This window comes from Alosa alosa, chromosome 3, assembly GCF_017589495.1.
Source record: "Alosa alosa isolate M-15738 ecotype Scorff River chromosome 3, AALO_Geno_1.1, whole genome shotgun sequence".
Taxonomy (NCBI): domain Eukaryota; kingdom Metazoa; phylum Chordata; class Actinopteri; order Clupeiformes; family Clupeidae; genus Alosa; species Alosa alosa.
In genome coordinates this window covers 37,664,461-37,690,572 of record NC_063191.1, presented here as the reverse complement: position 1 = coordinate 37,690,572, position 26,112 = coordinate 37,664,461, and the positions used below count along the sequence as shown (strand labels likewise).

Here is a 26,112-nt window from a genome sequence, read left to right as displayed (position 1 = left end):
GTGTGTGTGTGTTTAATGAATGTAATGTTTGTCTCAGGGGTAGACATCCAGGAAGTGTGTTATGTTATGTGACACATTATGCATCATGGGATCATGTGTGTGAGGTTTTTTTATTTTAAGGGATATTAGTAAGTGTGAACATGTAAATGTCCTTGACGCATGACTATGTGTGTGTGGTGTGTGTCTGTGTGTGTGTGTGTGTGCGTGTGTGTGTGTGTGTGTGTGTGTGTGTGTTTTGCATCACGCAGGAGTGGAAATTACATCCTTGTCTTTTATACTACAAACATAAAGTAAATATATTTTAAAAATGGGGTGTAGGCCTTAAGCATCTGAATCAATAGAATAAAACACTATCAACACTACACTAAATCAGTTCTTCTTATGTCCTACCTCAGCAGTGTGTGTGTGTGTGTCTGTGTGTGTGTGTGTGTGTGTGTCAGCATTACTTTGAAAATGTGAGAAAGTTCACAATGGCATTACAGTTCTCTGTAAGTAAGGAAGTTTCCGTCCACTGTTGCACACTGTGTGTACACACAGTCATTCACATGTGCAAACACACACACACACACACACAGACACACACACACACACACACCACTCACTCTCACATGCATGAAGAGGCACCGGATTTATAGTCACATTCACATACAAACTCACACACTTACTCTTGCCTACACTTACGCACCCTCTCAAATGAAATGTGAAAGTGGTCAGTGATGCTCTCTAAGTGAACAGTGGTCAGTGAACAACATTTTAGTTCTGACAAAGAATGGTAGGCTATTGCCTGGAACAACACAATCAACCAGGTTTCCCAGAGGAACCCTAACATGCACCATGATGTGAAATTATATGGAGCTAAATTTGTCTCAATAATATTTGTATATGCGCAGAGGGGGATCCACAAATATTTCTTGATTTGCATGTGTGTTTTGATATCTACAAATAAAAAAATCATATTTGTAACTTGTAAATTGGTTTTCACAATTGTGTATTTGTAAATGAAATGGAATTTGTAAAACTGAAAATTGCATTTTGTGAAATCTAATTTTTGCATTTGTGGATCACCAACACACAGTTTTAGTTTTAGCATTTGTGGATCAGCAAGCGTATTTTTGAGACAAACTTTGCGGCAGAGAAGCCACCCAGATCTAGTAGCCTGCTGACACTTTCTAATCAGTAGATGGCAGTGTTGTTCTATGGGACTGACATAACACACAAGAGCCTTGAACCTGGTTCATAAATCTAACAAGTTATACCTTTTACAACAAACTTTTGATGGAAAAGAAAAAGTGGTGTTTCATTTCTATAATCTTTGTTTAGTGACGCGTAAAACCGTCAGTTTGTAATGTACAAGAAATGTGGTAGCACAGTGGTTAGAGGAGTGAGCTCTGACCCATTGATTGGCTCAAGCGCAACATTTCATATACAGTTCAATTCTATACAAACCCCACCTGAACAGCTGCTAGATTGCCAGCTGTTGTTTTTTTTTTTAACAGCCAGAACGGTGACAGTGTGAAAGGCCCAACTGATCCTTTTCCAAGTTTACACTGAATAGGAGAGGGTAAATAGGTCTATTATTTAGACAGAGTAGCTATTGCACTGGTAAATAGATCACATAAATTCCCATTTGAGAGACTGTATAGCCCTACTGATAAGCTAGCTAGGCAAACTAGCAGCTAACTTTTTCTACCTGTGGGCTATAAGTTAACCCTTTGTTTCGGCCTGCTTAAACACAGCCCATAAGATAGGCTATCAATCACTAATAAGGTCGAGAGATTTCCTCAAGCGTCTGATGTTCATAACTCTGTTCTAGAAGATTTGATTTTAACACATAAAGCCTCAGTTGCTAGGTAACTATAAACAAACTCAAGATCGTAATTCTTGATTTAAAACACCAAAACTATGTAACTATCGTTTACTAAACAAAGATTATGGAAATTAAACACCACTTTTCCATCAAAAACTTGCTGTAAAGGCATAACTTGTTAGATTTAAAGAACTGGAGTTCGCTAGCTCTGTGTGTCATGAGTCCCTTAGAACAACACTGCCATCTACTAGATTAGAAAGTGTCAGCAGGCTACTTGTGGATCTGGGTTGCTTCTCTTTTTAAAATTTTTGTCTCAAAAATCACATGCGTGCTGATCCACAAATGAAAGCGAAAACTGTGTGCTGGTGATCCACAAATGCAAAATTTCCATTTCACAAGGCATTTTCAAGTTTTACAAATGTCATTTCATTTTACAAATACACACAATTGTGAAAATCAATTTACAAGTTACAAATATGATTTTTTTATTTGTGGATATCAAAACATATGAATGCAAGTCAAGAAGAAATATTTGTGGATATGTATCTACTGGATTGCGATTTCTGTGTGCGATTGAATTAAAGTAGGCCTATTTCACGTGTGTGGATTTGTGTGCGGGTGAATTAAAAGTAGGCCTATTCTGCGTTAATGGATTTGTGTGCGGTGAATTAAAATGAGCCTATTTAAATTTGTGGATTTGTGTGTGCGGTGAATTAAAAGTAGGCCCTATTCGCAGTCAATGGATTTGTGTGTGGAAGCGAGAAGAATGTGTGTGCTGGTGATCACAAATGCAGAATCACATTTCTAAATGAAATTTTGGTTTTACAGAATGGCGTTTATTTACAAATGCACATCTATGCGACTAATTTGTAAAACCAATATCTGAGTTACAAATATGTTTTTTTTTATTTGTGGCCAGATATCAAAACACACATGCAAATCAAGAAATATTTGTGGATCCCCCTCTGCGCATATACAAATATTATTGAGACAAATTTAGCTCCATAAAATTATTTCTGTATGTGTATGCACGAGTATTGCATTTATTGTTGTGTGTGTGTGTGTGTGTGTGTGTGTGTTGTCTATTTGTCTGTATGTATTTGCATGTGTGTGTGTGTATTTGTGTGTGTGTCTGCATATGCATGTGTTTATTGCACTGTACTCTCTGTTCCCCATTTTCCCGCCTGTTCCCGTTCTCCACGCCCATATTTGGACGGGAAAGGAAGGGAATCCCGTACTGTGACTCAGGTTTTTTTTTCTTCTTTTGGAGCCAACCCTGTGACTCCAACCCTAACCCTCCCTCCCTCTCTCCTACCCTCCCTCCTTCTCTTCTTCTCTCCTACCCTCCCTCCTTCCCTCCCTCCTTCTCTCCTACCCTCTCTCCTACCCTCCCTCCTTCTCTCCTTCCCTCCCTCCTTCTCTCCTCCTACCCTCCTTCTCTCCTACCCTCCCTCCTTCTCTCTCTCTCCTTCCTCCTCCTTCTCCTACCCTCCTCCCTCCCTCCTTCTCTCCTTCCCTCCCTCTCTCCTACCCTCCCTCCTTCTCTCCTTCCCTCCCTCCTTCTTCTCCCTTCCCTCCTTCTCTCCTACCCTCCCTCCTTCTCTCCTACCCTCCCTCCTTCTCTCCTTCCTCCCTCTCTCCTACCCTCCCTCCTTCTCTCCTACTCCCCTCCTCCTTCTCTCCTTCCCTCCTCCTTCTCTCCCTACCCTCCCTCCCTCCTTCTCTCCTTCCCTCCCTCTCTCCTACCCCTCCCTCCTTCTCTCCTTCCCTCCCTCCTTCTCTCCTTCCTTCCTCCCTCCTCTCCTACCCTCCCTCCTTCTCTCCTACCCTCCCTCCCTCCTTCTCTCCTTCCCTCCCTCTCTCCTACCCTCCCTCCTTCTCTCCTACCCTCCCTCCTTCTCTCCTTCCCTCCCTCCTTCTCTCCTACCCTCCCTCCCTCCTTCTCTCCTTCCCTCCTCTCTCCTACCCTCCCTCCTTCTCCTTCCTCCTCCTTCTCTCCTTCCCTCCCTCTCTCCTACCCTCCCTCCTTCTCTCCTACCCTCCCTCCTTCTCTCCTTCCCTCCCTCTGCTCAGTCTCTCTCCTTCTTTCTGTTTCCCTCCTGCCTTTCTTCCCACAGATCACTCCTCCCTCTTTCCCTCCCTCCATCTCTCTCTGATCGTTCATCTCTCTCCCTCGCTCTCTTTCTCACACCCAGTCTTTGCCCTTGCTCTGACACACACTATGGACTTGACATTTGCGGTTTGCATTCCATGTGGCTGCATCAAGACAAAATTACTGTAAAGATGTCACTCCCTCTCTCATGTTGTTACCCATGCTTTTTTGTTTTATGCATCCCCCCTCCTTCTCTCTTCTCTTTCTTCACACACAATCACACACACACAACAGAATCCCTAGTCCGTTATAACCACAAGGATGGAATTTAAACACTTGAGAGTTATATAGTAGCCTACCTGTGGTTATATTCAAAAGTTATTTAACACTTTTGAATATGTAGCCTACACACGCTAATCAACAAGTCAAATAACTACTAAGAACTTTGAAGAACACATTTCTTCAATACTGTCCTCGAGTAGTTTGACTCTAGGCTACTCTTCTTAACTTGGGAGCGACTGCCCTCTAGTGGCTATTACAGCATTGAGTTTTCTTTAGGAGACTGCTGATAGTAGGCCTTAATATCAAAGATCCTCCGCTTTAACCCTCTCTGTTAATATCATCCACCATGTGAAAGGGTCATGATACAAATAGAATCATAAAGCACCAATTCTCTTCAGCAATATTATCCAGCAGCAATGACAGCACAACAGTAGACTTACGAGTCTATTTATTGCACTACTATGACTATTTATTGAACTTATCGATATTTAATCGGTTTCGTTTGTCAAGAAAGGCTTCAGTGTAATGGTCCACATAAATTGCCTAGTATGTAGCCAACTGTTTTCTACATTGTGTCAGAGAATTTGTGTCAACTCGAATCGCAACGTCGATACTCCTTTAAGGATAGGCTACCCTGTGGAACATACCAAATGCGAGTGTGGCTCTGTAAATAATGTCCGATGATGTCCGATAATGTCTCGGATATTGAGAGAACAGTTCGAATACTACCAACTAAATGATAATAATACGTATTTATTTTCAAGTGTCATATGTTTGATGTTGAGCTAATTATTGTTTGGTTGCTTGTTGCTTGAAACGCAACTAACACCCCCGTAATAAATCCACATACAATTTTGCCGCCATTTTTGGAGCTTGCTGCGCATGTTTTCATTTACAGAACTATCTTCTTCTAATGCAATCGTCTAATGCAAAATAGTTACCGCTAGGTCATCACGTTTGGAATAAAATGTCGACAAAAAAGAAACGCTCCCCTCATACCGAGAATTCGAGATGGGTTGTTATTGCTGCTGGTAGGCTAACAAACTACTGACATTACTGTGTCTGGCAAATTAACATGACAACCTTAACGTCAGATAACTATTTGTTAGCGGATGGTAGTTAGCATTGTGCAAACCATTGCGATCCAGGATCCAACATACATTTACAATAGCTGATTGAGTTAGTGTGCAGGTTTTATAGCGAGTAAACGATAATCAACTAATAGGCTAGGCTACGTATAGGATTTAGGAACTAACTGGCATGTTTTCTGTTCTGTGATTAGACTCCATAGTTGATGTTCCCAAAACAGATCATGGAGAGCCTACATTTGTCAGACTCCGAAACCCTGCGACAGGTGAGTTCAATGTCACTCTAGGACCTTGACTGTCATGAAGTAAAGGTTTGTTGTTGTTGGGTTATTCTAAAATATGTTTTCATTTATTAGCCCATGAATACAATGCACGTATCTAATGAATTGGTGTGAATGCATTGGCAGGAAATGCATCATTGTACCTGTTTGGCAGTGGAGACACAGATCTGTATGAGGTGAAGGCTTTTACTGAAGACTACCATTCCTGGTTCATTGGTCAAACAGTCCAGAGAGGTAAGGACGAGGATATGGGGGTTTGACTGCTTTCTAATGAAATTTGGGTTTTTAATTCTACTCCATTTAGAGGTATCTTTAGCAATTCTGGATGCTGTGTGTGTGTGTGTGTGTGTGTGTGTGTGTGTGTGTGTGTGTGTGTCAGATGGCAGGCTGCTGTATATCACACCAATGGACCCTCTCTACCTGCTGCTGCCCTATCTGCAGAAGTCTGGGGCTGAGGTGAGACATTGGATGGCCGGGACAGCACGGGACACTTGTTTCCTTCTCGTCCTCAGTCTTGTCTTCCTCTGTCTTACAGACAGGCTGCACCAGGCACGTAACTGAAGCGCTTTGTTCGCAGAGTCTATAATCCGTGGAAGAGGCTTCACCAGACGTGAAAGCGGGCCGGGATGTATATAAATATACCTGGAAAAAAGACTAGTCTTCTAAAATTATGTTTATGCACTGCTAACGGAAAGCTTCAGTTGCGCAGGTGATGTAGCCTGCCAGTTACACACAGCCTTTCTCCCAATCTCTCCTCTCCCCTGCTCTTGTTCTGTCTCCTTCTCTCTCTGTTGTGGGTATGGCCCAGGCTTAGCTGTATCTGTACACGGCTCTCCATAATGCTGCAAAATGCTCTATTCACTTGAATGGGCCTTCCCAACATTCGGAGGTCAGATATTTCTCGATAACAGACCATTGCTAAGTATAACGGATCACTGTCAAGGAAAATGGGTTTTGTGCTTTTTATTCACATCTTTCGTATCACTCCGCAAGTAGTCCGGTCACTTTTTGCAATGGAACTTCATTCAAAAGTGTAAGCAGACGGTTGATCAGCTGGGTTCTTAAGAATGTTTGATTTGCGAACTAGCGTTAGTTGCGAACTATTTGTTTCATAGCAAAAGCCACATTGAAACGGTAACAAATAAATGTAAAGAGTCATATCATGTGGAGTTTATTTTTTCGTTTTGGCAAGTAGTAACGACTTCTACAAGTAGTACTTTTATATAAATGGTAAGGTACTTTACAATCAGAATTAATTGGCAAGCAGCTGCAGTTACTTATGTTTAATGCGGTATTGATTGCCATTGTTTAATGTTTTCAATAAAAAGCAACCTATCTACAATGAACAGGGAGAGAGTTAGATACAGAATATGGTGGGGAAGCAACGTTAAAAAAAGGGCACTCGTCAGAGGAACTTGAAGTTTTGCTGGACGAGGTGAGCTTGCACAAGGTAACACTGTTTTCCAGCTTTCGGAATAACTTGTGCAACAGCAACAAAAAGATCCGGCGGAGCCATGCCATCTGGTGCCGGTGCGTTTTGATTCAATACAAGGTGGATCGCTGCCATAGTTGGTTGCTTACTGGACACCACCATGCTTACCCATTGATAGATCTTAACAATTTAGAGCCAAATTCTTTGCAAGCTTTTAATTATTAAAAGTGATTGCCAATTTGAACGCTTTAATGACATTACGAAATAGCTTAAGATAATTACCACCATATTAGTTCTGATACCAAATAAAGTACACTTCATAAATAGGTCTGTATCAATTGCGAACATATTTTATTATTAGTCTTAAAATAGCCATAACAACATAAAATCATCGTTGAGCCACAACATTGTCAACATACCATAGTTTGACTTGTAGGCCTACTGCGCTGCGCTGATTTCTAGAGACTAGCGTCTTGAGCTCAAACAACGCTAAGAGAGAGCTTACGAGTGGTCGAGACCAACCTTACGATTATGTGACTTACAGAAGATATACCTAGCTTACGAACGTGTCGGGAATCGTGCCATAACGTTAAGAGAAAGGTTAAGGAATAGGTTAAGAACTACTTAGCGATAAGAACGTTTTGGGGAACCGGCCCCAGGTCTCTTTATATGGGCAAACATGACCGCTTTTTTTGTAAGCAAACTTCAGGGGTCTTCCTATGAATAGGATCGAATCCGATTGAATAGGATCAGATGGGTAGAGCTGTGCAATTGCTTTATTGCCTATGTAAGATGTTCTTTATGATGTTAATCGTTTTGTGTTAAATGTCTAACTGGCATTAATGGTCAAAGATGCAGTCAGCAATTCCTGCCAAAGAAATTACACCCCTCTGCTCACTGACTGTGAGGAGCAATTCACCGATTGGGACAAAACAAGTTTTGTTTTTTTGGATCAGAATTGCAGGCTGCAACTTAAGTGATGTTTCATAGTGACTCTCTGGCGTGTAGGGGAAGTTCCAGCCGGTAGAGCAGGTGGTGAAGGATGAGGAGTTCCCAGGATGCACCAGGCTCCTCAGCTGCACACGCTCACTAAAGTCCCTCCATCACGTGGCCGAAGAGAAAGGTGAGGACTGCTGGGGCTCCATCACATCAGGATGTGATGACCACTCGTTACACACATATTATAGACAAGTTATTAAGTGTGCTTGCAAAGCACACTTATTGTTCTTCTTCAGTTTTATTTTTCCCGTCTCCCTAATTTTTTGTCAGCTCTAGCGCCTAGGCCCTTTGAGACAGAGACACCGTTCCAACTTTAAAAGCGTCCGGTCAGTACCGTGTAAAGTTGGTCGCGAGATGGCGTCAGGTGGGCGTGGTCTTTTCGGATCGGGCCATATTGGATTGAACAGTTTAAACTACATTTTCACAAATTTGGTCCTAACGCATACGAAACTTGATCGACATTATCCTTGGACCAAGCCTCACAAAAGTTACCGGAAGGATTTTGATTTTTCGAAAAGCGTTTGCCCGTCACAGCTCAAAACGAAATGGTAAGTCTCGAACAGGAAGTCGCCCATATCTCAGAACACTGTCGCGTGATCGATACCGATATTGAACTCGGGACTCCAATGTGAGGGGTGCATAAGCTAAAAAAGAGAAAAACATTCAAAGTTTCCAGCATTTGGCAAACCACCCACCAGTATTTGGTAACTGTCACCTTCCACATTTGCAGTTGTACTGGTACATCTATCACAATGCCTTCCAAGTATGCACAATGTCTCTGGGCAGCCACAATGTCTCCGGGCAACCTTGCCCAATCATGAAATCCTTGGTCTGCCATGGGATAGTATGGACTTACGAACTGAAATGGTAAGGAGAACATTAGCTATTTATTGCTGACGTAGTACAGTTATTTTCACATTGATGGTATTCAAATTAAATTTTTCATTATTGCTAAATATCATGATGGGAGAGTATTATTAAAAATGTTACAAGTATGCAAATGCATATGTTTACGGGCATTTAGGTTTTACTGTGTTGTTTTGTTGTAAAGACATGCAAGGCATTCTGGGCCGTAATGAACAGTGGTCGGCAGCACTCCATAGGCTACGTATTAATATGGATAGGTGTTTCTGTAAACTTAGGGACAATAAACAGCTATCTCTGTTACAAAAACGAGCTGGTAATCGCTCATTGAAGAGGGAACTATGATAAAAATATTGTTTTCCTAAAAGCATGGAGTTGACGAAAGAATAAGCAAGCAATGTCACGTTAATGTTAAATAGCCTACATCTGAACGCTAGGTGGCAACGTTGTATTACATTTCACTAGTGTACTTGAAATACATGTGAGCTTCACAAGTAAGGAAGGTGCAAATATTATGTAATTTATCATGGGAAATGATTGGAAATGTTATTTCTTGTTTATTCTAATTGCAAACCACACATTCATCCATTCGTAATCACACGTACACTTTTAATACCTTGAAAAGACTCATTTAGTTTATTTGATGTTGCCTAGCAACTGGAACAGACTTCAGGGCAAAGATTCTAGAACAGAGCTTCAGAGAGACACGTTTTGAGTTCGTTGGCAAGTACCTAAAATATTGGTATGTGTATGTGCTGGATGATGTGCTTCCTTTATGAAAGTAAGTGTTTTATAGAGTTACAGACATAATGAGTCATGTTGTAGTGGTCCACATAAATGTGCCCCTTCTGTTATTAGAATGCTAAGCGGAGATTTAACATCATTCATTTCTTGTGTGGCTAGAAGCTAGCTAGCTATGTCATAGGGAGGAGATGTTGCTGTAACGTTATGGGATTTATTTTGCTTAGCGTAATGCCATGGTCATTTGATATGAGATGCTTGTACTCGTAACTTCGTCACTCGTAACTTTAGGACCTTTAGTAATTCAGGAAGCATTTTAGCCCTAAAAGTAGCGCCTGAGTCTGTGACAGCTTAAGCGAGGACTCCTAATAAGACCGATTCACAAACAATGTTTTGTGGTGGCATTTCAAGTTGCGATGTTTTGAAATGCGTCTAACAATCACGAGGGAACAATTTTGCATTGTAGGCATAACTAAGGGATGCAGTAACACCACCAACAACAACCAAAACTAGCCTACTCATTGTTTACATGTACATTAAATTGTAATGTTTCATTGTGAATCAAATTAAAAGATTCTCCTCTTTGCAAACGTTGGCATAGGCATATGGGGACAGATTAATTTTATAATGTTGCTGCGTGAATCACGGTAAGCGCAAATGAGGTGGCCACTTCTTAATGGGACTCACTGTATGGAAGTAGGCTAAGTAAAATAGAGATGTTTAAAATAAGATAACGTCACGTTCTGGCCGGTATCCATGGCAACCCAGCACGCGCGGCCATATTGGCGATACTCAGTGAATGAAGTACAATGGAGTATTATGAACTTTGGATATCTTACGTGATTGTAGCCGTTTCTAAACAACAGAAAAGCTCATCAAAATGCGTCTAAGATGCAAAGGCATATAGGACAGGACTTGGACCACAAGAAAATGCGCGATATTTCGAGAAAGCGCCCCCCTTCCTCTGATAACTTCTGACATTATTCTCCTTTCTCCCTGTTTTTTTTTAATAACTTTTGGAAGTCGATACCTACACCAGATGTTTTTCTCAGTCGGACCTATTGGTACAACCTAAAACACGGCAAAAATTAACCATTTTCCTTGACGATGTTTGGGATTTACTTCAGTGCCTAATGCTTTCTAATGAGGCGAGTATCTCCAATATGGCGACGTCCAGATCTGATGACACGCCGTGCAAACCCCTAATAGCTAGTGCTGTACCTACGGCTGGGTCCTCTTACAGTTTTTAAATGGTCAGTAGTGGGAACTACTGTTGCCTTCATGATTTCCTTTTAAAAGTTTCTTATAAGAAGGAGATATCAATTATCAACAATGACAAAGCCAGCTGGAACCTGCGACTCTCTCTCCCTCACCATTGAGTGCAGCTGCGTTCCCAATTAAATGGATCGCATAATGTTCACGTTAGATCTGCTGCAAAGGAGATAACTAAGAGTTAACTTAGTTTAACATGATGTTATCTCTATTTAACATGATGTTTTGACATTGACATTGTACGTTCTCTAAGGAGAGTGAAAAGCAGTTTGCAGTAAAGCTAACCAACGTCGTCTCTATCGCAGGAGAAAAATAGCGAGCAGCCTGATAACCAAATGAAATGCTCGGCGGGCCGGATGAAAGTGCTTGGCAGGCCGGATCCGGCCCGCGGGCCGCAGTTTGCCCACCCCTGATTTAGAATGACCGGCCTTCATAGCAACCAAGGATCTTAGCTGTGATTCATGTAGCTACAGTATGCATGCAATGTGATGCAAAGTATAGAAAGGTGATGAAATATACAGAGACAGGTCAAGAAATATAGTGCAATGTAGACAGTAGTATACAGTTGATTTACAGAGGGGGGTTTAGAGTAATATGAATTAAATATGAATATGTGCAGTGTATTAGCAGTTATCTCATACAATAAGTAGAATAATGTATGTAGATGTAGCAGTAACATTATAATAGTAGAAATAATAATATAGATATATGCAGTGTATTAACAGAATATAATAAAACAGAATAAATATGGATATTCAATATGACAAATATATAGCAGATATATACATAACATACAGCTGTGTGCAGTGTGGAAACAGTAGACGTCTGAAGAAGGGTGATTACCCGAAACGTCACGGAAAAATAAAAACAAGTGGGAGCAGAAAACCCTGGTTGAAGTGGACTTTTTCTCTTTTTTGTCCAGTGTGGAAACAGTGTCATTGTAGTGCAGAAACAACATTATAAGAGTAGCAAGAATAAGTCTATGTGCAGGATGAATAGTATAAAGATCAGTAGAATGTATAAATGTAATTACATAGTAGGCCTATGTACATTTGTAAATAAATAGAAAACTATGGGTGAGAGGGATAAATTAATTTTATTTAATCGTAAAAGTAAATTGCATTCAATTAAATTGCAATTAAAAATCTTTCCAGTAGGCTTTAATGTCACGCAAAAAGTACAACCAAAGCTGAGCTTGATCAACTAGAACGTCTAAAGAACCAGAACTTGAGTGTAGTTTTTTGCTGTGTCCCAGGCCATGTTGGTCTGAGGGGAAATGAGAAAGCGGACAGTGCTGCTAAGCAAGCCCTCAATGAAGAAGTCACAGAATGTCAAATCCCTGCCCCAGACCTTAAACCTATACTGAACTCTTACACAGATAACTGGCAATCTGAATGGGATTAATATACCAACAACAAGCAAGGAATGTGAATTTTGGCACATTTTCATGATCCACTGGGTCGTTATGGGCCACACAAAATACGGTGTTCCTAAAATTACTCCTATTGTGGCTATTAGAGACATGCGTTCATGAGTATCGAGCTACATTCAATGAGTTAAGTAAAATACATTCACACAAAAAAAACATTTACATACACTCATAGCTCATATTTTTAAAATAAATCCGTGAAATAGTATCCTGACAAACAAGCAACATTTTAATGCCTTAGTCATATTTCATAATTTCAAATTTTTCTCTAGGTTACCTGATAGCCCAGTTTGAGAGGTGCAAGACGCGTGACATTATTTATTTTTGCAGCCAATCACTGCTGTTGTTTTATTTTATTGATTTGATTTTAGTCATAGAAGCTAAATTCGAAGGCAGGCCACAGGTAAAATCCAACGAACCGCATTCACCCCGCAATAGTTGAATAGAGCTTTTGAGGTATTGCCACTGCTCCAACACTGAAAGGCACTGTTAGAATGCTTGGATCAAGCCAGGTTCAGCATAGCGTATGTCACTGTCTGCTCACGTTGGTGACCGGACCAGGGCAAGCACACTTTCGCAGTTCCCGCCGGAAATGCAGTCTAGTTTAAACAGCCATCACATCAGGAAGCGATGACCACTCGTTACACACATATTATAGAGAAGCTATTTAAACAGCCATCACATAAGGTAGCGATGACCATTCGTTACGCACATATTTAGAAGTCAAACAGCAGTGGCATCAGAGGCAAAGCTTGATTCCAAACTGCACATCAGAAACCAGCTGCTGATCTTTGTACAATAGGGCTGGGACAACGTGTCGACGCAAAATATGCGCGTCGATTTGTCAGACCCAAAACGTGTGCTTCCAAATATTTTGAATTTTACACCTTCAGTGTTTCCCATACGTTGACTAATCTGTGGTGGGGCGACACGAAATCAAAACCGACCGTTACACATTGATGTTCTAGACTTTAAGCTCTCAGTGGGTGCAAACCGTGTATTTCTACACGCCTCTGTTCCTGAGAAATCCCAAGCTAAACAGTGGCTAGTTTTCATCAAAATCGCTGTTTTTTTCTAGAAATGGAGATATAATGTCTTTCATGAAATATGAAGTGTTGCCTGTAAACTTTTCGGGAAGTGATCAGTGAGACCTGGCGAGACTGCCACCTAGTGATAGACCCATTTAAAATGGCCTGGTTTTCAGCTGGCGTGCATCGTCACTGATTCGACTCCAAAGCGCAACCGAAGTTATGATAAAATGTCCAGATTGTGCGTTTTCATGAGTTTTCGATCTTCATATATTTCATTTCCATTCATCACAGAGTTCCCAAAATCACATATAAGGTGTGTTAGAGTGTTTAGTTTCGTAATTTAAAAAAAAAAGCTAAAAACGTAATATTAGATTCATTAGCCTAGACCATTGTTGATACAAGGATAAAAGGAAGTTTATTGTCACATGCATATAGTTACTGAAAGTAAGAAATGCAGTGAAATTATGTCTGGTGTCAGCCTATTTGTGCATTTATGGGGGGGGGGGGTAAAAAGTGCAGTAGAAGAGGGGTTTAGTAGATTAAGTGGCATTAGCCGTGGATCTGGCCAAGGTTTCTTCCTTGGTAAGGGAGTTTTTCCTTGCCCCTGTTGCTCTTGGGTGCTCCTTGTTGGTGCCCCTCCCCAATATTACGTTTTTGGCACTCAACGCATGGGAAGGAAAAACGTAATATTATGTTTTTGGCACTCAATGAGTTAATGGGGAGATAATCGAATTGAATCGAAATCGAATCGGACTGAAAAAATGAATCGTTAGATTAATCAATGCATCGAAAAAATAATCGCTAGATTAATCGTTTATACCAGCCCTAATGTACAAGTCTGTGGTTGTGGTTATATTTTTTTCCCTTTTTTACTGTGCTGAGTTCTCTCTCTCTCTCTCTCTCTCTCCCTCTCTCTCTCTCTCCCTCTCCCTAGAGGTGGGCAGTCTGAAGTTCCACAGGTTCAGTCAGGAGAAGACATTGGATTGGTTGAAGAAGAAGGTCAGTCTGTCTGTCCCATCCATGTTAACATTACTCAGTATGTTTATATGACACTTGAGAAAAACAAACAAATGATTGTGTTAGCCCGACCCAACCATGTGTGTGTGCTTGTGTGCGTGTGTGTGTGTGCTGCAGGTCGAGAGGACGGTTGGCGCTCTCAGGAGGAGCAGCATCTCTGTGGGGGGAGGAGTGAAATCATCAACCTACATCAGGGTCAAGCAGGAAGAACAGGCCTCGGACGGTGTGTGTGTGTGTGTGTGTGTGTGTGTGTGTGTGTGTGCGCATTGTGTGGCGTTTCATGTGTGGCGTTTCATGTAGCAACATGATCTCTGATGATTTCAGTTTGTTTTTTGTTTGGTAGTAGGGGTGGCATGGTTCGGTTCGTATCACGGTTTTAGGGTCACGGTTTACGGTTCTGTAAGGTTCTTGTTGTTATTTTTTTGTTTAATCTTTAACACTTCAGAAATATCATACTTCAGCATTTGATGTACAGCTTAATAATCCACCATTTAGGCTACAGTATTAGTATAGTCATATCATGTAATCATGCACAAACTGAAAGAATTTGACTTTGACTTTAAGCATCATTGAGACCATCTCTGAGGAAAGGTGAGATTTTGATAGAGCAAGAGTGAAGACATTGATGATTTCAACATGCTTTTAATTTATTTGGCAAAAAAGTAGGATGTGTTATTGCCATCTACAGGAATTTATGTGCCTTTTTAGCAAACTATTGACTGAAATGTTATAGAATATTTTATTTCTACACATAGCGTAGCCAAGCTATGGAAGATAGCAGGCTGCCACATACCACACATAGCGTAGCGTAGCCGAGCTATGCAAGATGGCTTCTAGGCCACATAACATTGTCAAGCCCTGTGAATGTGCACTTTCCCTCCTGTCACTCCTCTAGCTTCTTTCAACAGGGGTATTTGCTCATCAGGGCTATTTGCTCAACAGGGCTATTTGCTCATCAGGGCTATTTGCTCAACAGGGCTATTTGCTCAACAGGGCTATTTGCTCATCAGGGGTATTTGCTCATCAGGGGTATTTGCTCAACAGGGGTATTTGCTCATCAGGGGTATTTGCTCATCAGGGGTATTTTCTCACGGAAACTGAACGTTAGATCGTCCATGTGAGGAAAACCCAAAACACATTTTAATGATTTTTTATTTTCGAGGGCTTTTGAGATATGAGGTTATTACCTGCAAATATAGACTTGGTTGCGATTTTCAAACAGTTTTTGTGAGGGCTACTTTGTTAATGTTACTTCAGGAAACTGCAAGTAAGGGGCTGCGACCGCACAGCCTAAGCTGCTCAAGTGCCGTGAGGACGCCGCATATGAACTTCAGAAATAATATTTAAGCTCACGATATTCAGACCTGCCCACCCTCCCGAAGCTCCCGATTAGCTACACCGGGCCTGTATAGCGTAATGAATGTTGCACGATGCTTGCACACGATCGCAGTTCTATCTCCCGAAGCTCCCGATCAGCTACACCGAGCCTGTATAGCGTAATGAATGTTGCATGATGCTTGCACACGATCGCAGTTCTATCTCCCGAAGCTCCCGATTAGCTACACCGAGCCTGTATAGCGTAATGAATGTTGCACACGATCGCAGTTCTATGTGCCGTGTTCATTCCGCTGTCATCACAGGTCAAATCAAATCCAAAATGTTCCCACAATGTTCCCACAATGTTCCCAAAATGTTCCCACACACCAGACTTATGCGACGCTGGTGAATCCTCCAACTCCCTGCTGCCTTCGTTATCTCTCCCACTTTCCATTTCTACACGTGACCCGCAGCACTCCACACCTCCGCTTTCACTCGAAAGGGAAAAAACTGTCTGAGGTCACATGTGCATGAGGCTCCATTACGCCATGAACTGTCAACACCGCACCATGCACACATGCCCCCAACCGAGACTAGCGCACCGAACGGTTCAGATTTTTTTCATGAACCGTGCCTATTTGGTAGTATCTGATAATGAAGTTCTTGTGTGAGAGTGTTTGTTTGTTGGTGTTTGTGTATGAGTGTATTGGTATGTGCAACACTTAAATATGTGCCTGTCTGTGTTTTCCAGAGGATCACCTTCGCTATGCCCATGGACTCATATCAGAGTACATCAGTGAGGACCTCAGCAAAGACCTTCTCAAACACTTACAGTATGCACACACACACACACACACACACAAACTAAAACAATAGTAACTGCAAGAAATCAGTAGCCTGGCGTTACCCTTGCCTACTTCTTTAGGTCCACTCTCCAGGCAGACACTAGCCTGGCTCTGCCCTCCTATGTACTTCCGCTCAATTTCCATTTTTCTTCAGTACGTCGTCTGGGTTTGCGGTATATTCGCGGGTTTTCTCTACCTGTCCAATCAGCAAACAGAGGGAGTGGGTGAGAACGATGATGTTGAGGTTGTGTGAAGACGAAACCGAAACTTATTGTGAAAGTAGCAACACCAGCAAGCGTCAGAAAATGCAGTTGGAAAAATGCAGAAATTTATTTACAGCAAAGGTAGACCCACATGCATTGTTTCCTGACTGTTAATGCTGTTTATTGTCAGTTTGTAAAGGTTAGGCGAAATAGGAAGTAACGTTAGGAATCTCTGATCAATGTGATTGGTAAGGCTGGACTAATGATTTCAAAGTTAGTGCCCGTCACGATGCAAGTGCTGCAAATGTTTCCCTATCGAGAACTGCCAGACTTCGTGAAAGAGTCTGGATATTTCCCGGCTAGACAGACACACCTTCCACAGGTCAAATAAACAACTACAGAGTCACTTGACTCCGATACCATGACTTCATTCTTAAGGACTTACACATTTTCCACAAGAAAGCTACAGTAGTTAATCACAGTACTTGCCTACAGTAGTTAATCACAGTACTTGTCTACAACCAAGACCATTTTGCATAAATATACCAGTACAACAAATAAATAAAAAAAAATGGATAATTAATTAAATAACGGAGCATAATCACACACATGATGATAATGCACATGTACACAGGTTCTGGTGTGTCATCTGTTTATGATGGCAATGATGATGATGGTCTCCTATGTAAGGTTGTGACACCACAGAATCATCTCCCCAGCATAACATTTGCTCTGTTAGTCCAACCCTCAGACTGTTAAACTCCACATCGGTCTACATGCATGTCTCTGTGCTCATCGCCATTTCAAATGAGTTCTGTCACAGGGGTGTCATCCACAGCCTTCACAAGTATGAGCGGCACAGTGGAGCCACTCTGATATGGTGTGTGTTTTTATTTTGCTTCCTCCCCTCCTGGGAGAGAAAGAGCCGGCAATATGCAGATCTAAACCTGCGCTGAGTTCAGCCGAAGGGTAGTGAACGGACGACTGAGACCACCTGAATAATCAACCAGGTTCACTACCAGAACCGACGTAGAATTTATGAACACCTGAGTAATCAACCAGGTTCACTCCCAGAACCGACGCAGAACTTATGTACACCTGAGTAATTAACCAGGTTGACTCCCAGAACCGACGCAGAACTTATGAACACCTGAGTAATTAACCAGGTTGACTCCCAGAACCGACGCAGAACTTAAGGCCTGTACAGACTACACGATTTGTTTTGTCTTCCACAATGATCTTTTACGATTGACCATGTCAGACTAGGCGATCAGAGAACCACAAAATCTTGCCACGTCTTGATCGTAAGATTGGCCCCATTACAAGATCTATCGTAGCCTTCTAAGTGTCAACACTGGAGTCATGCTAGACTTTTGGTCGTAACATTGTGGAATGTCACAGACAATAAATCGTGGGTCATTGAATATGTCACATTACAAGACGCTTCCTCCTTCGGCGTTGTTCCCGGCTTTTCATATTCTGGCACGACACTGGAAATGTGTCGTCCACGACAAAATTGTGGCAAAATCGGACTGAAATTGTGTAGTCTGCACAGGCCATTAGCGTGGCCTCCCTCGGTCTGTGGCTCCAGCCTCTATCAGAGGAATGTCTAACAACATTTCATTGCAAACAAACAAACAAACAATATAGCTCTATTTTAAACAGTTTAAACACAATCAAGACTTGAGCCTCAGGATGAGGTCTTATGTCAAGTACTTCTGTTTTAAAAGTTTTAGGGCTCTGTCTCGGTGATCTAAAACACACGGTCACTGGCGAATAGCTAAGGGGTTTGTCCACATTGGGGGTGGTTTTGTTATTAAACACCGGACGCCTGGCCCAACAAAGCGGTTCTTTTCTTTTTTTATAAGTATATTTTTTGGGGGGTTTTATGCCTTTAATTGACAGGATAGTGGAGAATGACAGGAAGTGAGTGGGAGAGAGAGTCAGGGTGGGATCCGGAAAGGACCACGGGGCGGGAATCGAACCCGGGTCACCGGCGTATGGTGGAGGTGCCCCAGCCAGTTGCGCCACAGCAGGGGCCAGTTCTTATGTTTCTTAATCAGTCATGGGTGTGTTTTGGGCATAGCATCCCTTAAACCAATGAAAATGACATCTGTCATTCCCTTTAACATTAAGTAGTGCCAACTTCAAACAGCGCATTGGTATTTTGATAGTCAGCGGCACATTTGAAGGAATCTGCTTGCACGCGAGACCGTATGGAACAGGTATTCCACTAACCATGCTTTACTAAAACCTACTGTAGCAGAGTATAGCCTGCACGCACGCGAGACCGTATGGAACAGGTATTCCACTAACCATGCATTACTAAAACCTAGCAGAGTATAGCCTGCACGCACCTGCACCGCGTTGTCATAGTCAACAACAAAACAGTTCTACACAGTTAATTACTTTCACTATTGACTGACAGTGGGTTACCATCGAAAACAGCCTGAAAAAAGCAACACTAATACTACACTAATACTACACTAATACACTAACAATAATATTCAAATAATACAACACAAAATAATATTCAAATGACTGAATAAAAAAACGAAGGACATTTATCCTGCAGAGGAGTTGCTGCTTACATCTCGTGACAGTGCGTCTTCAGCTTCATATGCGCCTTTCGCTATAGACCAGGCTTTTCTTGCTCTGTAGCGTAATCCTTTTTAGATAGTGTAAAATAGCAATTTTTAGACTAGAAAATGCAATTCCAGGGAATTATCATTGCATGTAAATGCAAAAAAGCTGCTGTGTATAACATTAAATTACTTACAGTATGATTATTCAGATTACAGACGTGTCCAGTATTCTTGAAAACCACTTACTTGGTTAGATGTTAGCTTAGAGTATATGACAGTCAGTAAAAATAAATTGTTAATTCAATATTGATCAACATTCTTTGTTTTAATACAGCAGAATGATACTCAGAATACACTAATGAACACTTAACAACCAATGTAAGCTTGACGTAAAAAAATCACAGTTGTGTGTGTGTGTGTGTGTGTGTGTGTGTGTGTGTGTATATATATGTGTATATATATATATATATATATATATATATATATATATATATATATATACACACACACACACACAACTTGATAATGCCAATCATTAGGCCTGTCACGATATAAAAAAAAAATTGCTGGACGATAAATTGTCTCAGAAATGATTGCGATAAACGATAATATTGTCGTTCTGAGATAATTTTCTTTAAGCATCTCTTTAGCAATGAAGCTAACTATACTGTCTGTGAGTGTAATCCATTTCGCACTGTCCTGTTTGTACTTGGTTTGTCGACTAAACGCCCCAGTGACTGTGATCTGTCGGGAAGAGGAAGACGGCCACTTGTTGATGTTTCTTTCCCCAACTGGGAAAACTGCAGCGGATGATTGTGTTTTAGATGCATATGCATGTTTGTTGTGTTGCCGCTTTTAATTGCGACTGTTTTCCAACAAATGCGACACACCGACTCGCACACGTTCAGTGGTTCACCACGGGCATTCGGTTTAAATCCGAAATGCTCCCACACTGCAGCTGTCGCGTTTGGCTTAGAAACCAATTCCATCTTTTTTGTCTTTATTAGGCGTAGCCTACTCGAACTCGCAACTAGCTTTCTCTCTGCCTAGTGCCTACCGGTATACTTCTCACGCGGCCCTTTAGCTGCACTCTGTGGTAGGCAACTAGCTTTCTCTCTGCCTAGTGCCTACCGCTATACTTCTTACGCGGCCCTTTAGCTGCACTCTGTGGTAGGCAACTAGCTTTCTCTCTGCCTAGTGCCTACCGGTATACTTCTCACGCGGCCCTTTAGCTGCACTCTGTGGTAGGCTACGCCAGTAGTCCCGCCTCCCCACACACCATGCGCCTGACAAGTGACTGACATGAGGGTTCACTCATCGTTACTCTAAAGACCCGAGAGAGAGAGGGAGAGAGAGAGACGAGGAAAACAAACAAGCAAATGGCATTTATCGCGGCCAGAAAAATTATCAAGCTAATTTTACTTATCATGCGATTAATTGATTTATTGAATATCGCGACAGGCCTACCAATCATATTATCCTAAGACAGATCTATTTATCAGTGGTAATTCTGAAATGGCAGCAAGAGCTAGAGGTCTCAGTTAATTGTAATAAATAGGTCACTTTTGATGGTGATATAGACTGAAGAACAAGATTCAGCCCTTCAGATGATCAGTTTTAGACAGAACTTAGGTTAGAATCTTAATTTTCACACAGCACAGCTCAGGTCTAAAAACAGAGGTCTAACAGCACAGCTAAGTTTCACAGATGTCACAGCACATGATTCAAATGTATGCATGCTTCATATAGTTGTCGGCATAGTCCTCCTGCAACAATATAATACTCAGAATGTCTCAGTATAGATCTCAGATCTACGTCTATAGTTCAAATATATGTGCAGATATGTTGAGATATGGTCACATGTTTTTAGGAATTAATGTTAGTGTTAATGTCAGCGGTGTATGGTTGGCAGGATGTGCACACAGACAGGCACTCTCATAATGTAATACACGGTCATCACCACACTGGTCTGGTCTGGTCCCTAAAAGACAAAAGCAAACCAGTTAGAGTTATACCAAAAACATGGAATGTGTACAATTGTTCAATACAACTTATTTAAGTGAGGTGGTTGCACCATAAATCTGTAATGGTAGTTAAATATCCTAGCCTATAGTATTTCACTGCAAACAAAGCAACATTTTGTGTTTTATTCATTTCTGTTAAAGGATAGTTGATAGCCAAACAGTTTAAAGTAAACAGCTTAGAACACTTTGTAGGCAAAGGGTGTGTTGATGCTGTTGATAATCGTAAACTGAGTCTTAAGGATGGACCATTCTGATATTAAGCATCTTGATAACCAACTACACTATATCTTACAGCTTGCTAGGTCTGTTATCCACATTTTTTTAGGATGTAGCCTACAACAACTGGGAAGCTTTAATTTATAGGCCAGAATAATGCAGAAATGAGTAGCCTAGGCTAAGTAAACATAATCTGTAGCTATGTTGACAGCACAAACGTTATACCTCAACTTCTGTAGTGTGTTTTAACAATACTTTGGTCATATGGTCCGTTTCCAAACAGTAAGGTTTTCATCGGGTCCCTTTCCACAGGTTATCAAGAGCCAGATAGTATAACGTTAGTTAAAACGCTACTGGTTAGTGAGCAAATGTAACGTTAACGTCAGTGCTTAGCTGGGAGCGACGATAGGTTTGAATGTCGTTAGCCAACATTATCGAAACCTACAGCTAACCAGTCAATTTAAAGTGACGACTTATTAACGTTGATTAGGTGGGTTTCATAACTTTCCTTACATAATAAATATCAACGGATAGGATAAGTGCTAACGTTAACTATTCCCCTAACGTTAGAACTACCGAGTTTGGCTACTTGTGACTATCATTTCATACATAGCTTATAGTATAGAATGCTACATAATATAATGTTTGACGACATAAATGAGTCAAATACCAAAAATCGGACCACTTACCTTGTCTGTAGTTAGAGAAATGTGCCTCTGGAGGAGAGTTTTACGAGCAAGTAAAGTATCACGGCAGGCCAAAACGTTCAGAAGATTCACAGCTCCAGTGGTAGAAAGATTGCAGGGGAGCTGTTGATTGCTTTCAGGTGGAGGTCACGTCATAATGCTAAAAGTTGCTGCCACGGCGGTCAATGTTAAGTCTATGGGATTTTATTGCTCTTTTATCATAAATATCTCAAAAAGTATAAGGTTCACAAATATGAAAAATATATTGTACGATTGTCCGTTACAAGAGCTTTGTAGGAGTCTTTGAATGAGGTCAGACGGTTCAGCGGTTTCAGTCGCATTAAACGTTGAATTTGGTCGGAAGAAGAATAAGAAGAAGAACAGCGATAATAGTCCATTTACATGCAACGCAATGATGCGCCAAGACCACACCTTAGGTTGTTAATTGCCACACCCCTGAGCATATTTTTCAATGAAAGAGCATGGCGAAAAATCTGAGTGTACGATAGGAATACGCTTTGCGTCAGGATAACAATACGCTGTGCGCTGAGTTTTAGATCGCCAAGATAGAGCCCTTAAACTTGGTAAAGGTAGTTTTCTGGTGGTTGTCTGACTTTGAACTTGTTGCGAGCATTGAGATATCATTGATGCGTTTAGGATGGCGAGGTGCTCTGTTTACAGTGGTTCTGACAAAGCATCCATTTGTTCCAGTTTGAGAAAGTTTTGATTCTAGTCACAGCTCTGATAATGATGAATAATGATCTCTCTCTCTCTCTCTCTCTCTCTCTCTCTCTTTTTTTTTTCTGTGTGTGTGTGTGTTAGTCTACCTGAGCTAAGCAGTCCCAAGCAGGAGCCTCCAGCGAAAGTAAGCCCTCTTCTCCTCCTCCTCCTCTCCTCTCCTCCTCTTCCTCTATTCCTCCCCCTCTCCTCTCCCTCTCCTCCTCTCCCTCTCCTCCTCTCCTCCTCCTCTCCTCCCCCTCTCCTCTCCTCCTCTCCTCCTCCTACAAAGCCTCCCCTCTGCCCCTCCTCCTCCTCCTTCTCCTCCACTCATGAAACAGGACTTCAGTGTGTAAAGGCCTTTAGTGTCCCCTGTTCCCTGTCCCTCTGTCCTGAGGTGCATTCAAATTCTCAAGCATAGGCAAACGGTTGCAGACAAAACATTTGCAAACTTAGTTTTTGGCAAACTTTTGCAAACAGTCTGAGGAGGTAGTTCTCCGTGAACATACAGTTGAGCTGGACGTGAGCTGGACGAAGTGTTACCGTTACAATGGAATGTCCACACCAAATTGTTAAAATGTAACTGTTCAGTGAAAACATGTTCACAGCGATCGTTCACCACTTGTTTGCCAAATTTGAATGCACCTCTGGTTTTCATGCACTGCCTTAGTGCCCCATCAGCTAGCTCTGTGCATGGCCACTGCCTTAGTGCCTGTGGCAGCAGTCTGTGCTTGTTTACAGGACATGGTGTGAATGTCATGTGTACGTCTCTTCCTTCTGTCATTGAACTAACACACCCTCAGTGGTGCTGATATAGCCAGTAAAGACGTTGTTGTTGTCGTTGTCGTGTTCATCATGGCGGTGACATCGGTTGGTGATGTTTGTGTGGTTTCTCGGCAGAAGCGGAAACTGTCTGACGGGCCAGTGGAGGCCAAGGACGACTACACCAAGTTCAACAGCTCTGACTTTTCACGCAAAGTGAGTGCACGGCATCGTCAAGGGCCAGAGGGAAAGGACAGCCCATAATAGTGCAGTGTGTTTATTAGTGAGAATGCGAGAATGATGAATGTTACCAGACAAAACAACAACAACAGAACAGAACAGGCAAAACAACAGCATTTACATGAAGACAGTGTTCTGTAGGGATGTAGAGACAGAACTGGCATTTGGAGACAAAAAAAAACCAGCAGATCTATTGTTTTCTCTCTCTCCTCCAACAGTGTTTGTTTTGTTGGGCATGTGCCTCTGCTAAGGCCGTGCTTTGCGGGGAGGTTATGGAATCGCTTCTTATTCTTAATTCTAATTCCATTCCTGATGGGGTGTGCTTTGCTGGGCCTGGGTGCAGGGAGTGCTGCTTGTCTTCTTAGTCAAAGGGAGGTAACGACGCGCTGCTATGTTGTGTTCCTCCAGCCGCCCAAGAAGATGAGTGCGGCTCAGAAGAGCCTGGCCAAGGTGGACAAGTCAGGCATGAAAAGCATGGCGGCCTTCTTCAGCCCAAAGGTCAAGCAGGAGAAAAAGTAGACCTGTGTGTGTATGCGTGTGTTGGTGTATGTGTGTATGTGTGTGTATGTGATGAGTGTTTTTGTTATTAAAGAACAATTTAAAGCCATCCCTGTGTGTCCCTTTGTGTATATATATATTTTTTAAAATGGCTTTATTTGTTGCCTAAACACTCTTGATAATACTCTTTTACTCTTTGACTCCTCTGTGTGTCAGTGGGCCTTATTCTCTTGAGTCCTCTGTGTCATTGGACCTTATTTTCTCAAGTCCAGGCATGTGTGCAGCACTCCGATGCTCTCATCAATATTCTAGTCCTTTCTCTGGACTACAGTGGGTCACAAGACACCAGCACAGCTGCTGGAGAAAGGGAAACCTCACTGAGCATCAAAATGGGTCCTTTTCTGTGTGTGTGTGTGTGTCTCTAGATCTCTCTGGAAATGTCTTTGTCTGTGAAACCTGAAAGCAGAACTGTGTGTGTGATCTCAGTAGTATCTCCAAATGTGCTTATTTGTGTGAAAACTAAAAAAAGGAAGTGTGGCAAATGTATCCAAGAAAAGGAAAGTTTATCTCAAAGTATCTCTAGAGATTCTAGGTGTGGCGTTTTTTTTTATTTTTGCATTTACAGTTTTTTTCAGTCGCTAACAAGCGTTTGTCCAACCAGTTGTCACATTTTCAAAACTCTAAACACAATTAGCACAGCATTGGTCTTGTGTGGCCATACCATTCACACATTTCTTGTCGTTTTCACACAATATGCAGTCAGTGAACACATTTCCACAATGCTTACATTTTCTTAACAAAAAGCTATACCTCCCAACAAAATTATGGATTGTTTTTGCAGTATTTACGAATGTTAACACACAACATACCACAATAGCAAAAACAATATTCCAAACCTTAGATACAGTATAAAAACCTCTGCTTCTGCTCTGCTTCTGCTACCAAGCGGTTTTATCCCATCACCTTGGATACTGTAATATCAGTAATTTTGTGCTTTTTTTTTAGTTTATCTGGGCTTTTTGCTGTTGTATTTTTGTTCAGAATGCTCTTTCCATGTCTGTCCATTTGTTTCATGGACATTTTGTTTACTGTAAGCAATACTGTAAACGTTTTCTGTTCTATCATACTGTACAGTAGTTCTACTGAACCTCCTGTAGTAAACAGTAAAGGAAACAAAAACGGATGTTTTTCACTGGAACGCTTTTGCATGTGAACATGACATGTGGACATGCGGTTCCCAACCAAGACATTTAGTGTAAAAACGGATGTTTTTCACTGGAACGCTTTTGCATGTGAACATTACATGTGGACATGCGGTTCCCAACCAAGACATTTAGTGTAAAAACGCTGGATTGCATGTTTTGCATGCAAATATCTGTACAACTGAAACATAAATGTCTATGCTGTTTTTGTAATGTCAACAATAGCCAGTATTTTGAAACCTGGTGTACTTTGACTGACTGCATGTACCTTGTGAAGTGAAAACAAGTGTTATTCTTTGACAGAATAATTTAATTTTGAGTCAGATTTCCAGTGTTTTGGTAAAGTTAGTGTGTGCAGAGAAAGATGTGTTAGTATATATTTAACAAAATGTGTTTTTGAGAAGAAAAATTATCCATTTGGCCAATTGTGTTTTGGAGGTGTGAGTCTGTGTTAAGAGTTTAGAAAAAGTATCTGAAGTATG

The 26,112-nt window shown here is 41.5% G+C and overlaps 1 protein-coding gene across 1 annotated transcript; it reads left to right on the top strand.

The window, feature by feature from the left end:
* Nucleotides 1-5,053: 5,053 nt before the first annotated feature.
* rnaseh2b (ribonuclease H2, subunit B) lies at nucleotides 5,054-24,537 on the top strand. The gene is made up of 11 exons (XM_048239050.1): nucleotides 5,054-5,212; nucleotides 5,464-5,535; nucleotides 5,677-5,784; nucleotides 5,930-6,006; nucleotides 7,991-8,105; nucleotides 14,253-14,317; nucleotides 14,453-14,558; nucleotides 16,404-16,485; nucleotides 23,034-23,076; nucleotides 23,829-23,906; nucleotides 24,339-24,537. The coding sequence occupies exons 1-11, from the start codon at nucleotides 5,149-5,151 to the stop codon at nucleotides 24,447-24,449; spliced, it is 921 nt and encodes a 306-aa protein (XP_048095007.1). The 5' UTR covers nucleotides 5,054-5,148; the 3' UTR covers nucleotides 24,450-24,537.
* The last annotated feature ends 1,575 nt before the right edge of the window (nucleotides 24,538-26,112 follow it).

Coding starts and splice junctions, on each gene's coding strand:
- rnaseh2b (XM_048239050.1), top strand. CDS start 5,149: ATGTCGACAAAAAAGAAACGCTCCCCTCATACCGAGAATTCGAGATGG. Junction 5,213..5,463: donor ATGGGTTGTTATTGCTGCTG/GTAGGCTAACAA, acceptor TTCTGTGATTAG/ACTCCATAGTTGATGTTCCC. Junction 16,486..23,033: donor GACCTTCTCAAACACTTACA/GTATGCACACAC, acceptor TGTGTGTGTTAG/TCTACCTGAGCTAAGCAGTC.